This window comes from Ostrea edulis, chromosome 3, assembly GCF_947568905.1.
Source record: "Ostrea edulis chromosome 3, xbOstEdul1.1, whole genome shotgun sequence".
NCBI lineage: Eukaryota > Metazoa > Mollusca > Bivalvia > Ostreida > Ostreidae > Ostrea > Ostrea edulis.
This window is the reverse complement of record NC_079166.1, coordinates 94,882,369-94,899,656: the sequence shown is the minus strand read 5'-3', so window position 1 is coordinate 94,899,656 and position 17,288 is coordinate 94,882,369. Positions and strand designations below refer to the sequence as shown.

Genomic DNA, 17,288 nt, shown 5'->3' with positions numbered 1-17,288 from the left:
TTCTCTCTTTCTCGCAATGTTTATGCATGATTGAAAAGAACCGAACTGAAATGAAAAATCTAACATCAAGGTGAAACCGTTCTTTTTATCTCGGACCAAAGCGACATTTTAGTTGATAAACCGTTCGTTGCCAATCACAAGGCTTTCCTTTCCCGATAAAAACCTCTCCGTTTTTGCTTGATTTATTGTAAAAAATAAAGTCACACCTACCATTTGAAAAATTGTTATTTTGTATAAAATATATTTAGTGGAAAATGTTTCGTGGAACAAAAGTATAGGCAACTCCTGTACATGTATATCTAATGATAATATAGGAAACTCATTTTCGAGAATTTTTAATTTTAATTTCATTCATACAAAAATCATGGAACGTAACATGTTACGTGCATATTTTAGAATAATTCTATTTTACAATAAAAGAACCTTAATGTTGTTCGCTTACAAATTCCTTACAAATTCCTTAGAAACTCCTTCCTTCCAATCATGTATACTACATGCATATGATACTAATCAAGTTGCCTTTGTTTCATTTTATGAATTTAGTTCTTATCCTTTTTATTTGTAGAGATAGAACTGCTTCCTGAGTGGGGTAAGATTATTTCAAATCAATTCATAAGAATTAGTAATACAGATTATATATGACTGCAACCTTTCTGCACCTCATACATTTCAAAATAATCAAGCCTTTAAGAAAACGAAGTATTTTTTATTTCAAAATAGGAGCATGTCTATTATAATTTTACATAATTTACAGACCCTGAAGCGTACTACTGCACCATTTGAACCGTTCTGTTCCCGATAAGAACCGTTCCGTTACCGATAAGAACCGTTCTGTTCCCGATAAGAACACTTCCCATCAAACTGTTCAGCATGCCGTTTCCAACTCAAAGCGTTCCGTTCTCGTCTAAAACCGTCCGTTTCCTCAAATCGTTGATTTCCACATGGTCACTTAGGAGTCGAGCGTCAGTCCTTCATTATACGTCAACATGGCGCTGGGTCGAAATGAAAGACGAATTCCACTCTTGATTCGTCACAATATTTTAATATTTTACGAGGGTGGACATTTCTCCAGTTCAAATTCATGAAGGTTTCCAGACAAATTACAATTTCATCACGATCACGACACGACAGAGTATATTTTCATTTTGGGGTAAAAGCCGAATTTACTTTCACCAAACCTGTAAACTGAAATCAACTCACTGAAGAAGAAAACATGTGAACATGCGTTATCCATTTTAAAACCAATAAAACGATCAATAAATACACGAAGAACGACAATGTTACTTTTGATGAAAAGAAGTTCATCCAGTGTGGATTTTGTTTTTGTTAATGTTAATAAGGGATATTGAAACACAATATAGAATTGTAAGATCTACTTTAAGGTGGAATGATACATCCGGTGATCTGTCCTGTACCAATGTCCCTTATATTTATAGAAATCTCTTTAATAACCCCAGATCACAAGTTTTTTTTTGTTTTTTTTGGGGGGGGGGTTATTTTTCACACATTTTTATTCATATTTTAAGGAAAATTTAACTCCAGAACTCCTCATTTTTTTCTTTTGAGATATTCCTGTTTATGGTGTTTGAATTACCATACAACAAAACAACATTTTTAGTCATCATAGTTTTTTTTTTAATTTCAGGAAAAGGGTTTTTTAACATCAAAATTCAATTTCTTAAAAACTGGTGGTTTTTTGTAAATAGAAAATGCACATGTATAGTAATGATATGAAAAGGTGAAATTGAAAAAAAGTTTCTATACAGCCATATATAAAAAAAACTTTAACAACAACATTGGTTTTGAAATTCTGTGTGGAAGAGTTATCTTTCCTAAAATAGCAAGATCCAAATAACCTGGTAGTTATGTCAGAAAATTATACAATTTGCATATTATATTTTCGTCCAAAAGCCATGAAATCTTTCTCAGATAAGTGAGTAACGATACATGAAGAAAATGTACAGTGTTATTGTAAGAATAAACTTTTTTGTACAGGATGTTATACACCTGGGTTAATTTATGCATACATTTGCATATGAGCAAAGCAGTAACATGAAATGCATGTGCTGTTAAGGGTTATAATATTGTCAACATAACAGGCTATAACAGTAGGCTAAATATTTTTAAAATAATATGAGGAAATAGAAAAATATATGCAGGCAACAGATATTTAAAACAAAATAAAGCACATATTACTTACTGGACTTTTTTAGTGACTGCAATATTCTATTTTACAGCATTACTATTTACCCGATTTAGATGTAAACTAGTTTATACAACTAATTGTGCAATCCTGTATAAATAAAGGATATTATTATTATTATTATGTTATGCCATTAACTTGAATAAAAATAAACATAAACAGAACAGAAATTCGTATACATGATGTACAAAATATATCTTTCAAAATCGAAATAACTATTTTATATGCTAGTACTCTCAATAATAAGGATAAGGTGACAGATATACACGTGGTTGTAGCATTATATTTAATCGTTTCCTTACACGTGATACGTATATGTTACTATATTTTAAAAATCTAATTGATTAAGTAATGGTATTGGTGATGAATTGGTGATAACCATTAGTTTATTCTACATATAATGAAAGGTTTGCTTGAAATACACGGCATTATAGAATCATGTGAACTTACTTTCGTTTCTTGAACGGTCGCCGTAGCTCAGTGGTAGAGCGCTCGCTTTGTAACTTAAAGGTCGTGTGTTCGAACCCTTCTGATGCCATGGCCTCGTCAAACATAAGATGTAAACTTTTGATAGTTCGATATATATTATACCTTCACCAAATACTCGGCATTTAGAAGCGAGAGGCACGGGTCTTTAGGATATGACCTTAAAAGTGGAGTTTCCGTGTCACGGCAAGCGTTGGCATGTTAAAGACACTTAGCACTAGGCCTATGGTACTTCATGTTTTTTCTGCGTTTCTAACGATCTCGCTTTGTTCATGAACAAGTTATTGTAGCGCTCCTATGTCCGTCAAATACCTCCCCTTTAATAAAGCGTTGAAAAGAACTCAAACAAATTTACCTTCATGAAAAGAAGAGTTCTGTTTGCGGGTTCCTAAGCTATTTGTTACATGAGTAAATCAGTTCCACCGCAATTACCGCCATTATGACGATGGTTCTTCCCCCCTTAAGTACAGATAACTCTTAAGACTAATATGAATGTGTCAAGTTTTGGTCAAAACGTTGGAAATCTAAAATGAATTATTTGCTTGTTAGAATGTCAACAGGTGTGGTGTCATGATATGAAGTGATTGATACACTAAGATTTGCTAGAGTAAGATGTACAAAATCAAATTCGATTCGTTATTCTCCTTACCAATAGTACAACCGTATTGAAAAAAAATACATATATACAATACAATACAATATACAATACAAATATACAATATGATGTGTTCACAATATATAGATATGTACAAACTGCATCAATATAAACAAAGTCATTATAGAGGGGACAGATTATGATGGATAGCTTTTATGAATTTACTTAACGTGACAATATTGTCAGTATTAAAAATAGATTTTGTTGTTAATACATTTGGTGGCGACATTTTTCTCCATTTAATACAGTGATTTCTAATTCTAGCAAATCTACTACATTTAAACAAATAATGGTGTTCATCACCAATTTCATTGTCATTACATAAGGTACATTTTCTTTGGGATCTTTCTACGCCGTGCCATCTGCCAACTTCAATAGGTAATCGATTATTACATGTACGAAATCTACACAAAGCAATTCTGTCAGATGGATCAAGTATATCAAGGCATTTTTCAAAACATTAATTTTCTTTTATTATACGATAGAAAAGTCCTTTATATGAATTAAATGCATTACTATACCATATTTGTGCACACTGGTCACAGATTGGTTGCTTTATAGTATGTTTGAACCATTCAAAAGTAAAACCTCCATTCGAATCCCACATATTACCGAAATCTAAATTATTTAGATATTTTCTCACATGAAGCATCCACTTAGAAAAGCAAGAATATTGTGTGAATTTGCATTAACAAAATGTGTACATAATATTTGAAAATTTATTATCCTGCAAAAGCAACCTTGCACCAATAACTGAGGATCTTTGATTGTACATCAACATAAAGTGGATACGCTCCCAATTCACCATATATCATATAACTTGGTGTGTAACGTTTTAAATTCAATAATAATTTGCAAAACTTTTAATGAACCCTTTCTAAACATTCATGATTACCAGTGCCCCAAACTTCACACTCATACAAAAAGATCGGCTTTACAATGCTACAATAAAGACCGTACTGACAGCTTACCGATAGTTTATGTAATCTTCCCTTCTTTAAAATCTCATAAACAGCCTTTAATCCTTTCTGTGCATTTTTCTCAATAGTGCTTACAAAACCGCCGTTTTTATTTAAAATTACACCTAGATACAACAATTCATCACCTACCTCTACATCATGGGAATCATAATTGAAATTATGATTTGGTAGCCTTCCTTTTGAAAATACAACTACTTTTGTCTTTCCAGCGTTTACTTTTAGATTCCATATGTTACAATACTCACTAAAAATATTTAGAAGTGTTTGTAATCTATCATGAGTCTCCGAAATCAACACTGTATCATCAGCGTATAACAGAATAAAAAGTTTGAAATAAATGCCCAGTGTATCACTAACATCATTACTGAAGTTTTCTAAACCGGAGACATTATTCAGTGCAAAAAATTCCTCCACATCATTCAAATACAAAGAAAATAAAAATGGCGATACATTTTCGCCTTCACGAAGGCCGTTATTACACATAAAGTAATCTGAAAATTTATTATCATGAACAATTCGTGACTTAATGCCTTGATGCATATTATGGATTAAGGTGTACATTTTCCCTGTAATATTATTCATTAGCATCTTATATCACAGGCCATCTCTCCAAACCTTATCAAAAGCTTTCTCAAAATCAACGAAAGCACACAAAAGTTTCTTTTTTCTATTACACATAAAGTAGTCAATTAATACCTTGAGTACAAAGATATGGTCTATAGTAGAATATCCTTTTCTAAAACCAGCTTGATTTTCATATATCATGGTCACTTCACTGGAATAATTTGACAACCTAGTGTTTAATATAGAAGTAAACAATATATCCATTCAGCTAACAATAGTGATAGGCCTGTAGTGTTTTGGATCTCCTGAAGATATTATATTGCCCTTAAGCCAGGTATCAGGTAAAATACCTGTGTTAAAAGCAATGTTTAAAACCGGACATAAACATTCAGAAGTTTACTGGCAGAGTGCTTAATATACTCATTCACAATTTGATCCTCTGCACAAACCTTATTACATTTTAAAACCTTAATAGCCTTTATTATTTCGTCATCGCATATTGGCATATTCAATATTTCACTTACACCATCAAGAATAACATCTGATAAATTTGCAACAAAATGTTCATCTTCGGGTTGTTCCCTTTGATTCAATTCCCTAAACAAGTCAAACAGAGCATCAATATCTATACCTCAATTCCTACGTTTTGTACCAGTATTAATAATCTTCCAATATTCCCTCGGGTTTGTTGTTTTTATTATTTTTTTTACTACATACTTCCCTGTCAAGTTTCTCAATGCCAGCATTCATAAGTTTTTTGTATACTTTTCCCCTAACAAGCTTATCCATCTTCACATCTTCTGTTCTAAACTTCTTATGTTTCCTATCAGCTGATTTAAACAATTTTCTTGCTTGCTTACACTCGTTATCAAACCAAGGTTTACTTTCTTTCCTTGCAAATTTACGATTCCAAATAAGTTCCAAAAGTGGCTGTTGCTGCATCTAACATAACATTACCAATATCATTTGTAGCATTACTTACAATATCAGTATCACATGACGTACAAACAACATTTTCTAAACCAATCAACAATTCACTTACATTTGCGTCACTGACAGTTTTTAACAAATAAATGAACCTTGGCATTATCCAACTTTTTTTTACTTTGATAGCATTGTGTCCGTGACATGGTTGAGTGGTCTCTCCATTTTGTAACAATCAGCATTTTAAATTCAACTATAGCAGACAATGTACATCTGACAACAGGTTATAAAAATTTAATATTTTGAAGGACAACAAATCCTGGAGTACAGAGGCACTTACAATGCAGTAATCAACAACACTATAGTTTTTATCTGTTAACGCATCAGATTCTTGACCGAATCTTCCATTGCAAATATATAGCCTATTACCTTTACAAAAATCTAAAAGCAAATTACCAAAATTGTTTTTGAATGTATCTGAACTTACTCGTTGTCTCACAATACCAAGCATTTCTAAAGTAAATAAATCATCATCAAAATCAATATCATTCCGATCATCGAAAATATCTTCCAAAATGTAATCATTTTCACTCGCAACACGGGGATTAAAATCGCCCATTAGACATGCATAATTATTACAATTATCAAATTTTAGAAACTCTTGTTCAATCTCACTGTATGGGTCATCCTTACAGAACTTAGAACCTTCAGGCGGGATATAAACGATGCCAAGTAACATGTCTGGCTTTTTCCTGACATTTGTTTATCAATTTTACACCAAAGTACGTAGTTGCTTTCGCTGTCTATAATTTGAATTAAATCTGACAATTCTTCCTTGTAACATAACACAATATCACAGACTTTCTTTTCCCTACATTTGTTCTATTTTCATTTTCAAAACATAACCAGGTAAAACAGGTGTGTCTAAATTATCAGTATTAGTTTCAACAAAACCAAGAATATCAAGCTTATTTACAAAGTCGAGAAACTCTGGATATTTACATAGTGTCATTAAACCACATACATTTATTACAGTCAAGTTTATAGCATCACATAGTGCACCTCGCTCGTCCCGTGAATTATTATACATTTCGCTGACAATATCATTGTCACAACGGATTCGACTGTCCGCTCCAGCGTGTTCCTATTTCGTTGATTCCGGGGTGGATCCAACTCTTTGTCGCTTCGTATTCCTAGATAGCGCTTGTGGTGTTTTCTTTACGGAGGTACTGACTACGGGTACTTTTTTCGTTTGTACCGGGGCGGATTCAGCTGGTGGCGTATACACCTTTCCCTCTATTTATCGAATATCCCGGACCAATTTTGTGCGTTTTTTGTCCTCCTTAGCTTGGCACATGACCGGGTATAGTTTTTTCCTTCTTTCTTCAATTTCCGGGGGGAATTGTTCATTTACCCAAACTTTTGATCCGACTAGTTTTTGCACTGCACAAGTCCTAATAAATTCCCTGTCCTTGAAATATGTAAATCTAGCTGCAATATTTCGCGGATGCTCATTGAATTCACTCAACCTTCCAATCCTATGGACGCGCTCGAATGCGATTTCATAATCTAATTTGTATTTTCTTTGGATAAAACCCTGTAGGAGCGCCTTAGTATCCTCTCCTCTCTGTTCTGGGATTCCGGACAATACTAGGTTGTCCCTCATCGATCGGACCTTGAGATCTGTCACAGAACTTTGCATTTTTTCCTCAGTCTCTTTCATCCTTTCCAGCTCTTCTGTTATCTTGCTGTCCGTGAGTCTCTGTGACTGGATGCACTGATCTAAGCTTTTTCTGTTATTACTTATCATTGTTCTGTTCGCCTTTGTTGCTTATTTAACTGAATCTAACACGTTTCCAAGTGCGCTCATGTTAGATTCAAGATTCCGGAGATCACTCTTGGCTCCTATCACATCTTCATCCAGTCTACTCACGTGTGATTTCAATGAATTAAGGAATCATTGAATGTCATTCAGTGATTTCAAATCTTTTTTCAATTGCGGTCAACCTACTCTCCAATGATTCATTTTCTAATTCAATGTTTGAAAGTTTTGTGTTCATTTGGATTAGGAGAGAATGAATCGATCCCAGTATCAGATCACTTTCATTGTTTTAATTTGACTCACCATAGATGATAGAGTGACTTTCTGCTAAGAGTTTTGTTTCATCAGTCACATACATTGTCACAAACATATTGTTCTACCAATTCACTAATAATTACTATACATGTACTAATGTTTTATATTCTGTTCTCGCTTCCTATCACAAGTTTAACACAATATCACACGGCACAGTACATGTAGTACAGGACTACAGGTACACACAGGTACACAGGTCAGCAGTGGGTGAGTTGTTCTCATCAACATACACAGCACAGACATATGCATCAATCACTTGTACTACAAATAGTTTATGTGACTATAATGATGAACTCATCGAACCTATCTCACAGCGGCCTTATTAACAAGGTGTAACCATTACAGTCTGCTACAAACATAGTTTACGGGAGACTGGGCACGGAGTCCACACTATAGATCCCCGTCTCAGGTGACATTGACTTCCTTGATATCCCTACTTAAAGCTGACATGAATTAATAAATACGTACACATTTCTCATCTTATCCGCCATATTTCTCTCAGGTAGCCTAATTTACTCTTCCAGTATATACCCCAAATGTGATTGTCACACCTGAGTGATTTTTCTAGGTGGACTCGACCAGTGCTCATCTCCAATAGTAATTTAAAGGAAATGAGAAATAAATAAAATTACATTTTAAAACATTATGCTTTGCTCAAAATTACAAAATATTTATTATATACCAATGAAACATTCTGAAAGTTTAGATGATTTAGATAAAATGGCAAGAAAACTGTTCTTGCATACTTGTAAGTATTTGCAGTTTCTGCGGAGAAATAATTTGCCAATTACATACTGATAGAAAGGAATAAGCAAAGAACATAAAATGTATTATTTATATCAATTCTTGCAAAATACAGGTACATGCCATATGCATAACATGTAATCCACATGACACACTTGCAAAAAAAAAACAAAGGGACATCTATTCAACAGGTATCGGGCATGTGCACTTACAGAAATTTTAGATTCTCTTTATTCTGATAAATCCACGAAACAAAATGATAAACTCTATTTCTATCTCGTTAGAACTTCAAAACACGTTGTTATTCCATTATACATGTCATTCCATCCCCCTTCCATCCATTTCAAAAATTAAATTTCCTTTTCTTTTTATCTCGGTTAGCAATTTCTCTCTTTCCCGCAATGTTTATGCATGAATGAAAAGAACCAAAAATTATTCAAAATGAAAAATCTAAAACCAAGGTCTTTCTCAAATTGAACCAAAGCGTTACGTTTTCCTTGATAAACCGTTCGTTCCCAATCTCAAAGCGTTAATCCATCCCCGATAAAAAAACGCTCTGTTCTAGCAGAAAACCGTTCCGTTCAAACCTTTCAGCGTCTGTTCCCAAAACAAAAATGTTCGTTTCCAAATCATTGAGCGTTCGTTCTTTGTCCCATAGTGTAGTAGTACGCTTCGGAATCTCTATCTATGAAAGTTATGGCTATTTTCAGTATTTAATGAGATTAGTCACTGTTTTTTATCTTGTAACATCAAACGTGGAACAATTTTTCAGTTCTGGTAGCACGTAGATAAATATTGATCTTTTACAGTATTGTCTTTCCAGGAATTATAGAGCGCAGCTTTGTATACACATTCTTTTATAACACACGATCAATCAATTTTATGTCGAAAAATAGTAAATGGCTGAAAATGTAATCTGTATTCGTTCTTACATCATATCAACATCAAAATGAAAATAGTAAATAATGTTTCGCATTAAATTCTTGCACAAATTACGCTTAGATTGAAAACCATCACACACACGTCGAGTTTAGCCAGTATAGCAGGAGAAATCGCAGCTCGGGATCCCGGCAAATATAACATCATCATATACATGTAATCCTATCCATAGGTGCTTGAGCTCAGGACCCCCTTCCCCCTCCGCGAATAACCTAAATAAGTTGATTTAAATATTTCAAAAAGAATACCTTCACTGGGTACCAGTAATGGTATTTTCTAAAAGGACTTATTTGGAGTTTTTCTGGACTTTAGGGTATGCAAGACATAGTTGACATGCATTAGAGAGATGTTCAACAACAAAAATATTAAATCGACTGATGTTAGCTATTTGGAAGAGCACGAATTTCCTGTGATCTTATGAAGTTTTTCTTTGTATAGCATTCAATGTATATGGATAACGATATTCGCGTTACGTAACAAGGCGTGTGTCACCATTAGTAACAAGAATACATTTCATATTACGTATATTGAACAATTTGCTTTAAAATCGATGGGATGAAACTTTGAGTTTTGTTTTTGAGCAAATGGATGACATTGCTACATTAAAGGTGTAGGGTGTACCGGTGTATGTTTCACTGTGATGTACTGGTGTATGTTTCATTGTGTTGTACTGGTGCATGTTTCATTGTGTTCTACCGGTGTATGTTTCATTTTGCTGTACTGGTGTATGTTTCATTGTGATGTACTGGTGTATGTTTCATTGTGCTGTACTGCTGTATGTTTCATTGTGTTGTACCGGTGTATGTTTCACTGTGCTGTAGTGGTGTATGTTTCATTGTACTATACTGGTGTATATTTCATTGTGCTGTACCGGTATATGTTTCATTGTGTTGTACTGGTGCATGATTCATTGTGTTGTACCGGTGTATGTTTCACTGTGCTGTACTGGTGTATGTTTCACTGTGCTGTACTGGTGTATGTTTCACTGTGCTGTACTGGTGTATGTTTCATTGTGCTGTACTGGTGTATGTTTCATTGTGTTGTACTGGTGTATGTTTCACTGTGCTGTACTGGTGTATGTTTCACTGTGCTGTACTGGTGTATGTTTCACTGTGCTGTACCGGTGTATGTTTCATTGTGTTGTACTGATGTATGTTTCATTGTGTTGTACTGGTGTATGTTTCATTGTGATGTACTGGTGTATTTTTCATCATGTTGTACTGGTGTATATTCCATTGTGTTGTACTGGTGTATGATTCATTGTGTTCTACCAGTGTATGTTTCACTGTGCTGTACTGGTGTATGTTTCATTGTGTTGTACTGGTGTATGTTTCATTGTGTTGTACTGGTGTATGTTTCATTGTGTTGTACTGGTATGTGTTTCATTCTGTTGTACTGGTGTATGTTTCATTGTTTTGTACTGGTGTATGTTTCATCATGTTGTACTGGTGTATATTCCATTGTGTTGTACTGGTGTATGATTCATTGTGTTCTACCAGTGTATGTTTCACTGTGCTGTACTGGTGTATGTTTCATTGTGTTGTACTGGTGTATGTTTCATTGTGCTGTACTGGTGTATGTTTCATTGTGTTGTACTGGTGTATGTTTCATTGTGTTGTACTGATGTATGTTTCATAGTGATGTACAGTTGTATGTTTCACTGTGCTGTACTGATGTATGTTTCATTATGTTGTACTGGTGTCTGTTTCATTGTGTTGTACTGATGTATGTTTCATTGTGTTGTACTGGTGTATGTTTCATTGTGTTGTACTGGTGTATGTTTCATTGTGATGTACTGATGTATGTTTCATTGTGTTGTACTGGTGTATGTTTCATTGTGATGTACTGGTGTATGTTTCATTGTGTTGTACCGGTGTATGTTTCATTGTGTTGTACCGGTGTATGTTTCATTGTGTTGTACTGGTGTATGTTTCTTTGTGATGTACTGGTGTATGTTTCATCATGTTGTACTGGTGTATGTTTCATTGTGTTGTACTGGTGAATGTTTCATTGTGTTGTGCTGATGTATGTTTCATTGTGTTGTACTGGAGTATGTTGCATTGTGTTGTACGGGTGTATGTTTCATTGTGTCTACTGGTGTATGTTTCATTGTGTTGTACCGGTGTATGTTTCATTGTGTTGTACCGGTGTATGTTTCATTGTGTTGTACTGGTGTATATTTCATTGTATTGTACTCGTGTATGTTTCATTGTGCTGTACTGATGTATGTTTCATTGTGTTGTACTGGTGTATGTTTCATTGTGCTGTACTGATGTATGTTTCATTGTGCTGTACTGGTGTATGTTTCATTGTGTTGTACTGGTGTATGTTTCATTGTGTTGTACTGGTGTATGTGTCATTGTGTTGTACTGATGTATGTTTCACTGTGTTGTATTGGTGTATGTTTCATTGTGTTGTACTGGGGTATGTTTCACTGTGCTGTACTGGTGTATGTTTCATTGTGTTGTACTGATGTATGTTTCATTGTGTTGTACTGATGTATGTTTCATTATGTTGTACTGGTGTCTGTTTCATTGTGTTGTACTGGTGTATGTTTCATTGTGTTGTACTGATGTATGTTTCATTGTGTTGTATTGGTGTATGTTTCATTGTGCTGTACTGATGCATGTTTCATTGTACTGTACTGGTGTATGTTTCATTGTGTTGTACTGGTGTATGTTTCATTGTGTTGTACTGGTGTATGTTTCATTGTGTTGTACTGGTGTATGTTTCATTGTGATGTACTGGTGTATTTTTCATCATGTTGTACTGGTGTATGTTTCATTGTGTTGTACTGGTGTATGTTTCATTGTGTTGTACTGGTGAATGTTTCATTGTGTTGTGCTGATGTATGTTTCATTGTGATATACTGGTGTATGTTTCATTGTGTTGTACTGGTGTATGTTTCATTGTGCTGTACTGGTGTATGTTTCATTGTGTTGTACCGGTGTATGTTTCAGTGTGTTGTACTGGTGTATGTTTCATTGTGATGTACTGGTGTATGTTTCATTGTGTTGTACCGGTGTATGTTTCATTGTGATATACTGGTGTATGTTTCATTGTGTTGTGCTGATGTATGTTTCATTGTGATATACTGGTGTATGTTTCATTGTGTTGTACTGGTGAATGTTTCATTGTGTTGTACTGGTGTATGTTTCATTGTGCTGTACTGGTGTATGTTTCATTGTGTTGTACCGGTGTATGTTTCAGTGTGTTGTACTGGTGTATGTTTCATTGTGATGTACTGGTGTATGTTTCATTGTGTTGTACCGGTGTATGTTTCATTGTGATATACTGGTGAATGTTTCATTGTGTTGTGCTGATGTATGTTTCATTGTGATATACTGGTGTATGTTTCATTGTGTTGTACTGGTGTATGTTTCATTGTGCTGTACTGGTGCATGTTTCACTGTGCTGTACTGGTGTATGTTTCATTTTGCTGTACTGGTGCATGATTCATTGTGTTGTACTGGTGTATGTTTCATTGTGCTGTACTGGTGTATGTTTCATTGTGTTGTACCGGTGTATGTTTCAGTGTGTTGTACCGGTGTATGTTTCAGTGTGTTGTACCGGTGTATGTTTCATTGTGTTGTACTGGTGTATGTTTAATTGTGTTGTACTGGTGTATGTTTCATTGTGATGTACTGGTGTATGTTTCATTGTGTTGTACCGGTGTATGTTTCATTGTGATATACTGGTGTATGTTTCATTGTGTTGTACCGGTGTATATTTCATTGTGTTGTACTGGTGTATGTTCCATTGTGTTGTACTGGTGTATGTTTCATTGTGACGTACTGATGTATGTTTCATTGTCTTGTACCGATGTATGTTCCATTGTGTTGTACTGGTGTATGTTTCATTGTGATGTACTGGTGTATGTTTCATTGTGCTGTACTGCTGTATGTTTCATTGTGTTGTACCGGTGTATGTTTCACTGTGCTGTAGTGGTGTATGTTTCATTGTACTATACTGGTGTATATTTCATTGTGCTGTACCGGTATATGTTTCATTGTGTTGTACTGGTGCATGATTCATTGTATTGTACCGGTGTATGTTTCACAGTGCTGTACTGGTGTATGTTTCATTTTGCTGTACTGGTGCATGATTCATTGTGTTGTACTGGTGTATGTTTCATTGTGCTGTACTGGTGTATGTTTCATTGTGTTGTACTGGTGTATGTTTCATTGTGTTGTACTGGTGTATATGTTTCATTGTGTTGTACTGGTGTATGTTTCATTGTGTTGTACTGGTGTATGTTTTATTGTGCTGTACTGGTGTATGTTTCACTGTGCTGTACTGGTGTATGTTTCACTGTGCTGTACTGGTGTATGTTTCATTGTGCTGTACTGGTGTATGTTTCAATGTGCTGTACTGGTGTATGTTTCATTGTGTTGTACTGGTGTATGTTTCATTGTGTTGTACTGGTGTATATTCCATTGTGTTGTACTGGTGTATGATTCATTGTGTTCTACCGGTGTATGTTTCACTGTGCTGTACTGGTGTATGTTTCAATGTGTTGTACTGGTGTATGTTTCATTGTGTTGTACTGGTGTATGTTTCATTGTGTTGTACTGGTATGTGTTTCATTCTGTTGTACTGGTGTATGTTTCATTGTTTTGTACTGATGTATGTTTCATTGTGTTGTATTGGTGTATGTTTCATTGTGCTGTACTGATGCATGTTTCATTGTACTGTACTGGTGTATGTTTCATTGTGTTGTACTGGTGTATGTTTCATTGTGTTGTACTGGTGTATGTTTCATTGTGTTGTACTGGTGTATGTTTCATTGTGATGTACTGGTGTATTTTTCATCATGTTGTACTGGTGTATGTTTCATTGTGTTGTACTGGTGTATGTTTCATTGTGTTGTACTGGTGAATGTTTCATTGTGTTGTGCTGATGTATGTTTCATTGTGTTGTACTGGAGTATGTTGCATTGTGTTGTACGGGTGTATGTTTCATTGTGTCTACTGGTGTATGTTTCATTGTGTTGTACCGGTGTATGTTTCAGTGTGTTGTACCGGTGTATGTTTCATTGTGTTGTACTGGTGTATGTTTAATTGTGTTGTACTGGTGTATGTTTCATTGTGATGTACTGGTGTATGTTTCATTGTGTTGTACCGGTGTATGTTTCATTGTGATATACTGGTGTATGTTTCATTGTGTTGTACCGGTGTATATTTCATTGTGTTGTACTGGTGTATGTTCCATTGTGTTGTACTGGTGTATGTTTCATTGTGACGTACTGATGTATGTTTCATTGTCTTGTACCGATGTATGTTCCATTGTGTTGTACTGGTGTATGTTTCATTGTGATGTACTGGTGTATGTTTCATTGTGCTGTACTGCTGTATGTTTCATTGTGTTGTACCGGTGTATGTTTCACTGTGCTGTAGTGGTGTATGTTTCATTGTACTATACTGGTGTATATTTCATTGTGCTGTACCGGTATATGTTTCATTGTGTTGTACTGGTGCATGATTCATTGTATTGTACCGGTGTATGTTTCACAGTGCTGTACTGGTGTATGTTTCATTTTGCTGTACTGGTGCATGATTCATTGTGTTGTACTGGTGTATGTTTCATTGTGCTGTACTGGTGTATGTTTCATTGTGTTGTACTGGTGTATGTTTCATTGTGTTGTACTGGTGTATATGTTTCATTGTGTTGTACTGGTGTATGTTTCATTGTGTTGTACTGGTGTATGTTTTATTGTGCTGTACTGGTGTATGTTTCACTGTGCTGTACTGGTGTATGTTTCACTGTGCTGTACTGGTGTATGTTTCATTGTGCTGTACTGGTGTATGTTTCAATGTGCTGTACTGGTGTATGTTTCATTGTGTTGTACTGGTGTGTGTTTCATTGTGTTGTACTGGTGTATATTCCATTGTGTTGTACTGGTGTATGATTCATTGTGTTCTACCGGTGTATGTTTCACTGTGCTGTACTGGTGTATGTTTCAATGTGTTGTACTGGTGTATGTTTCATTGTGTTGTACTGGTGTATGTTTCATTGTGTTGTACTGGTATGTGTTTCATTCTGTTGTACTGGTGTATGTTTCATTGTTTTGTACTGGTGTATGTCTCATTGTGTTGTAGTGATGTATGTTTCATTGTGTTGTACTGATGTATGTTTCATTGTGTTGTACCGGTGTATATTTCATTGTGTTGTACTGATGTATGTTTCATTGTGTTGTACTGGTGTATGTTTCATTGTGTTGTACTGGTGTATGTTTCATTGTGCTGTACTGATGTATGTTTCATTGTGTTGTATTGGTGTATGTGTCATTGTGTTGTACTGGTGTATGTTTCAATGTGCTGTACTGGTGTATGTTTCATTGTGTTGTACTGGTGTATATGTGTCATTGTGTTGTACTGGTGTATGTTTCATTGTGTTGTACTGGTGTATGTTTCATTGTGTTGTACTGGTGTATTTTTCATTGTGTTGTACTGGTGTATGTTTCATTGTGATGTACTGGTGTATTTTTCATCATGTTGTACTGGTGTATGTTTCATTGTGTTGTACTGGTGTATGTTTCATTGTGTTGTACTGATGTATGTTTCATTGTGTTGTACTGATGTATGTTTCATTGTGTTGTACTGGTGTATGTTTCATTATGTTGTACTGGTGTCTGTTTCATTGTGTTGTACCGGTGTATGTTTCATTGTGTTGTATCGTATGTTTCATTGTGCTGTACTGGTGTATGTTCCACTGTGCTGTACCGGTGTATGTTTCATTGTGCTGTACTAGTGTACGTTTCAATGTGCTGTACTGGTGTACGTTTCATTTTGCGGTTTCCCCATACCACTCGTTGTTGTTTGATATATGCTCAGTGACTGACATTCGTGGACAATGCCATACGAAATCTGATGAATCAATGAATTCGAAGCTAATAAAATTCACTATGTACATGTATTTCAAAAATTGAATTTGAAAGGCGTTGTACACTACTATGATAATAATAATAACAATAATAATAGTAACTAGACACGATATTGTTGTAAACAACGAGGTCTTCCGTTTGATTCTGTATATGATTTGAGGATATTCTCAAATTGTATTATTTGTCATAGTTTATCATACTGACAAATCGTTGGTCTGGCTTTCAACATCAAACAAACTAATGTTTAATGCGGCATATTTAAGAGGCCTCGATTTCCAATTTTCATCCTATTACAGTCCACTCCACTTATATTGGAGTCGCTTATATTGAACTATCTGCTATATTGAAGTTAAAATAAATCCCCCAGTAGCAATACTTGTGTAGTTCAGCATTGGATATATTAAACTTTGGATATAATGAACAATTCAGGTCGGTCTCCTGAATTTCATTATATCCGGAGTAGACTGTATATAAAATCGAATTATGTGAGTTTTTGCTTTTGCTCTTTAGTCGAACAATTTGTAGAGATTGTAACTCTCGTAGCCATTTAAGAATCTTCAGTAGTTAGTTTCTCAGAGTTGTTTATTTCTAAGATATATCTGTTTAATGTGTATTATTGCAATTTCAATTCATTTATTCACTCAAAACCAGATCACTGGAACATGTCATACAAATATATAGATATATAAACTATGATTAAAGGTAATGGTCACAAAAATACAAGTAGATATTGAGAAGTATAAATGAACATATAGTTAGGTGTAAGTAAATTA

At 34.8% G+C, this 17,288-nt stretch overlaps 1 protein-coding gene across 2 annotated transcripts in view; it reads left to right on the top strand.

The window, feature by feature from the left end:
- The window catches only part of LOC125676813 (uncharacterized), a 116,376-nt gene that overhangs the window by 34,086 nt on the left and 65,002 nt on the right, over positions 1-17,288 (top strand). For both annotated transcript variants that reach the window (XM_056159463.1, XM_056159462.1), the window contains exon 12: positions 566-589. In XM_056159463.1, the coding sequence (XP_056015438.1) occupies positions 566-589 (24 nt within the window). The remainder of the gene's footprint in view (positions 1-565; positions 590-17,288) is intronic.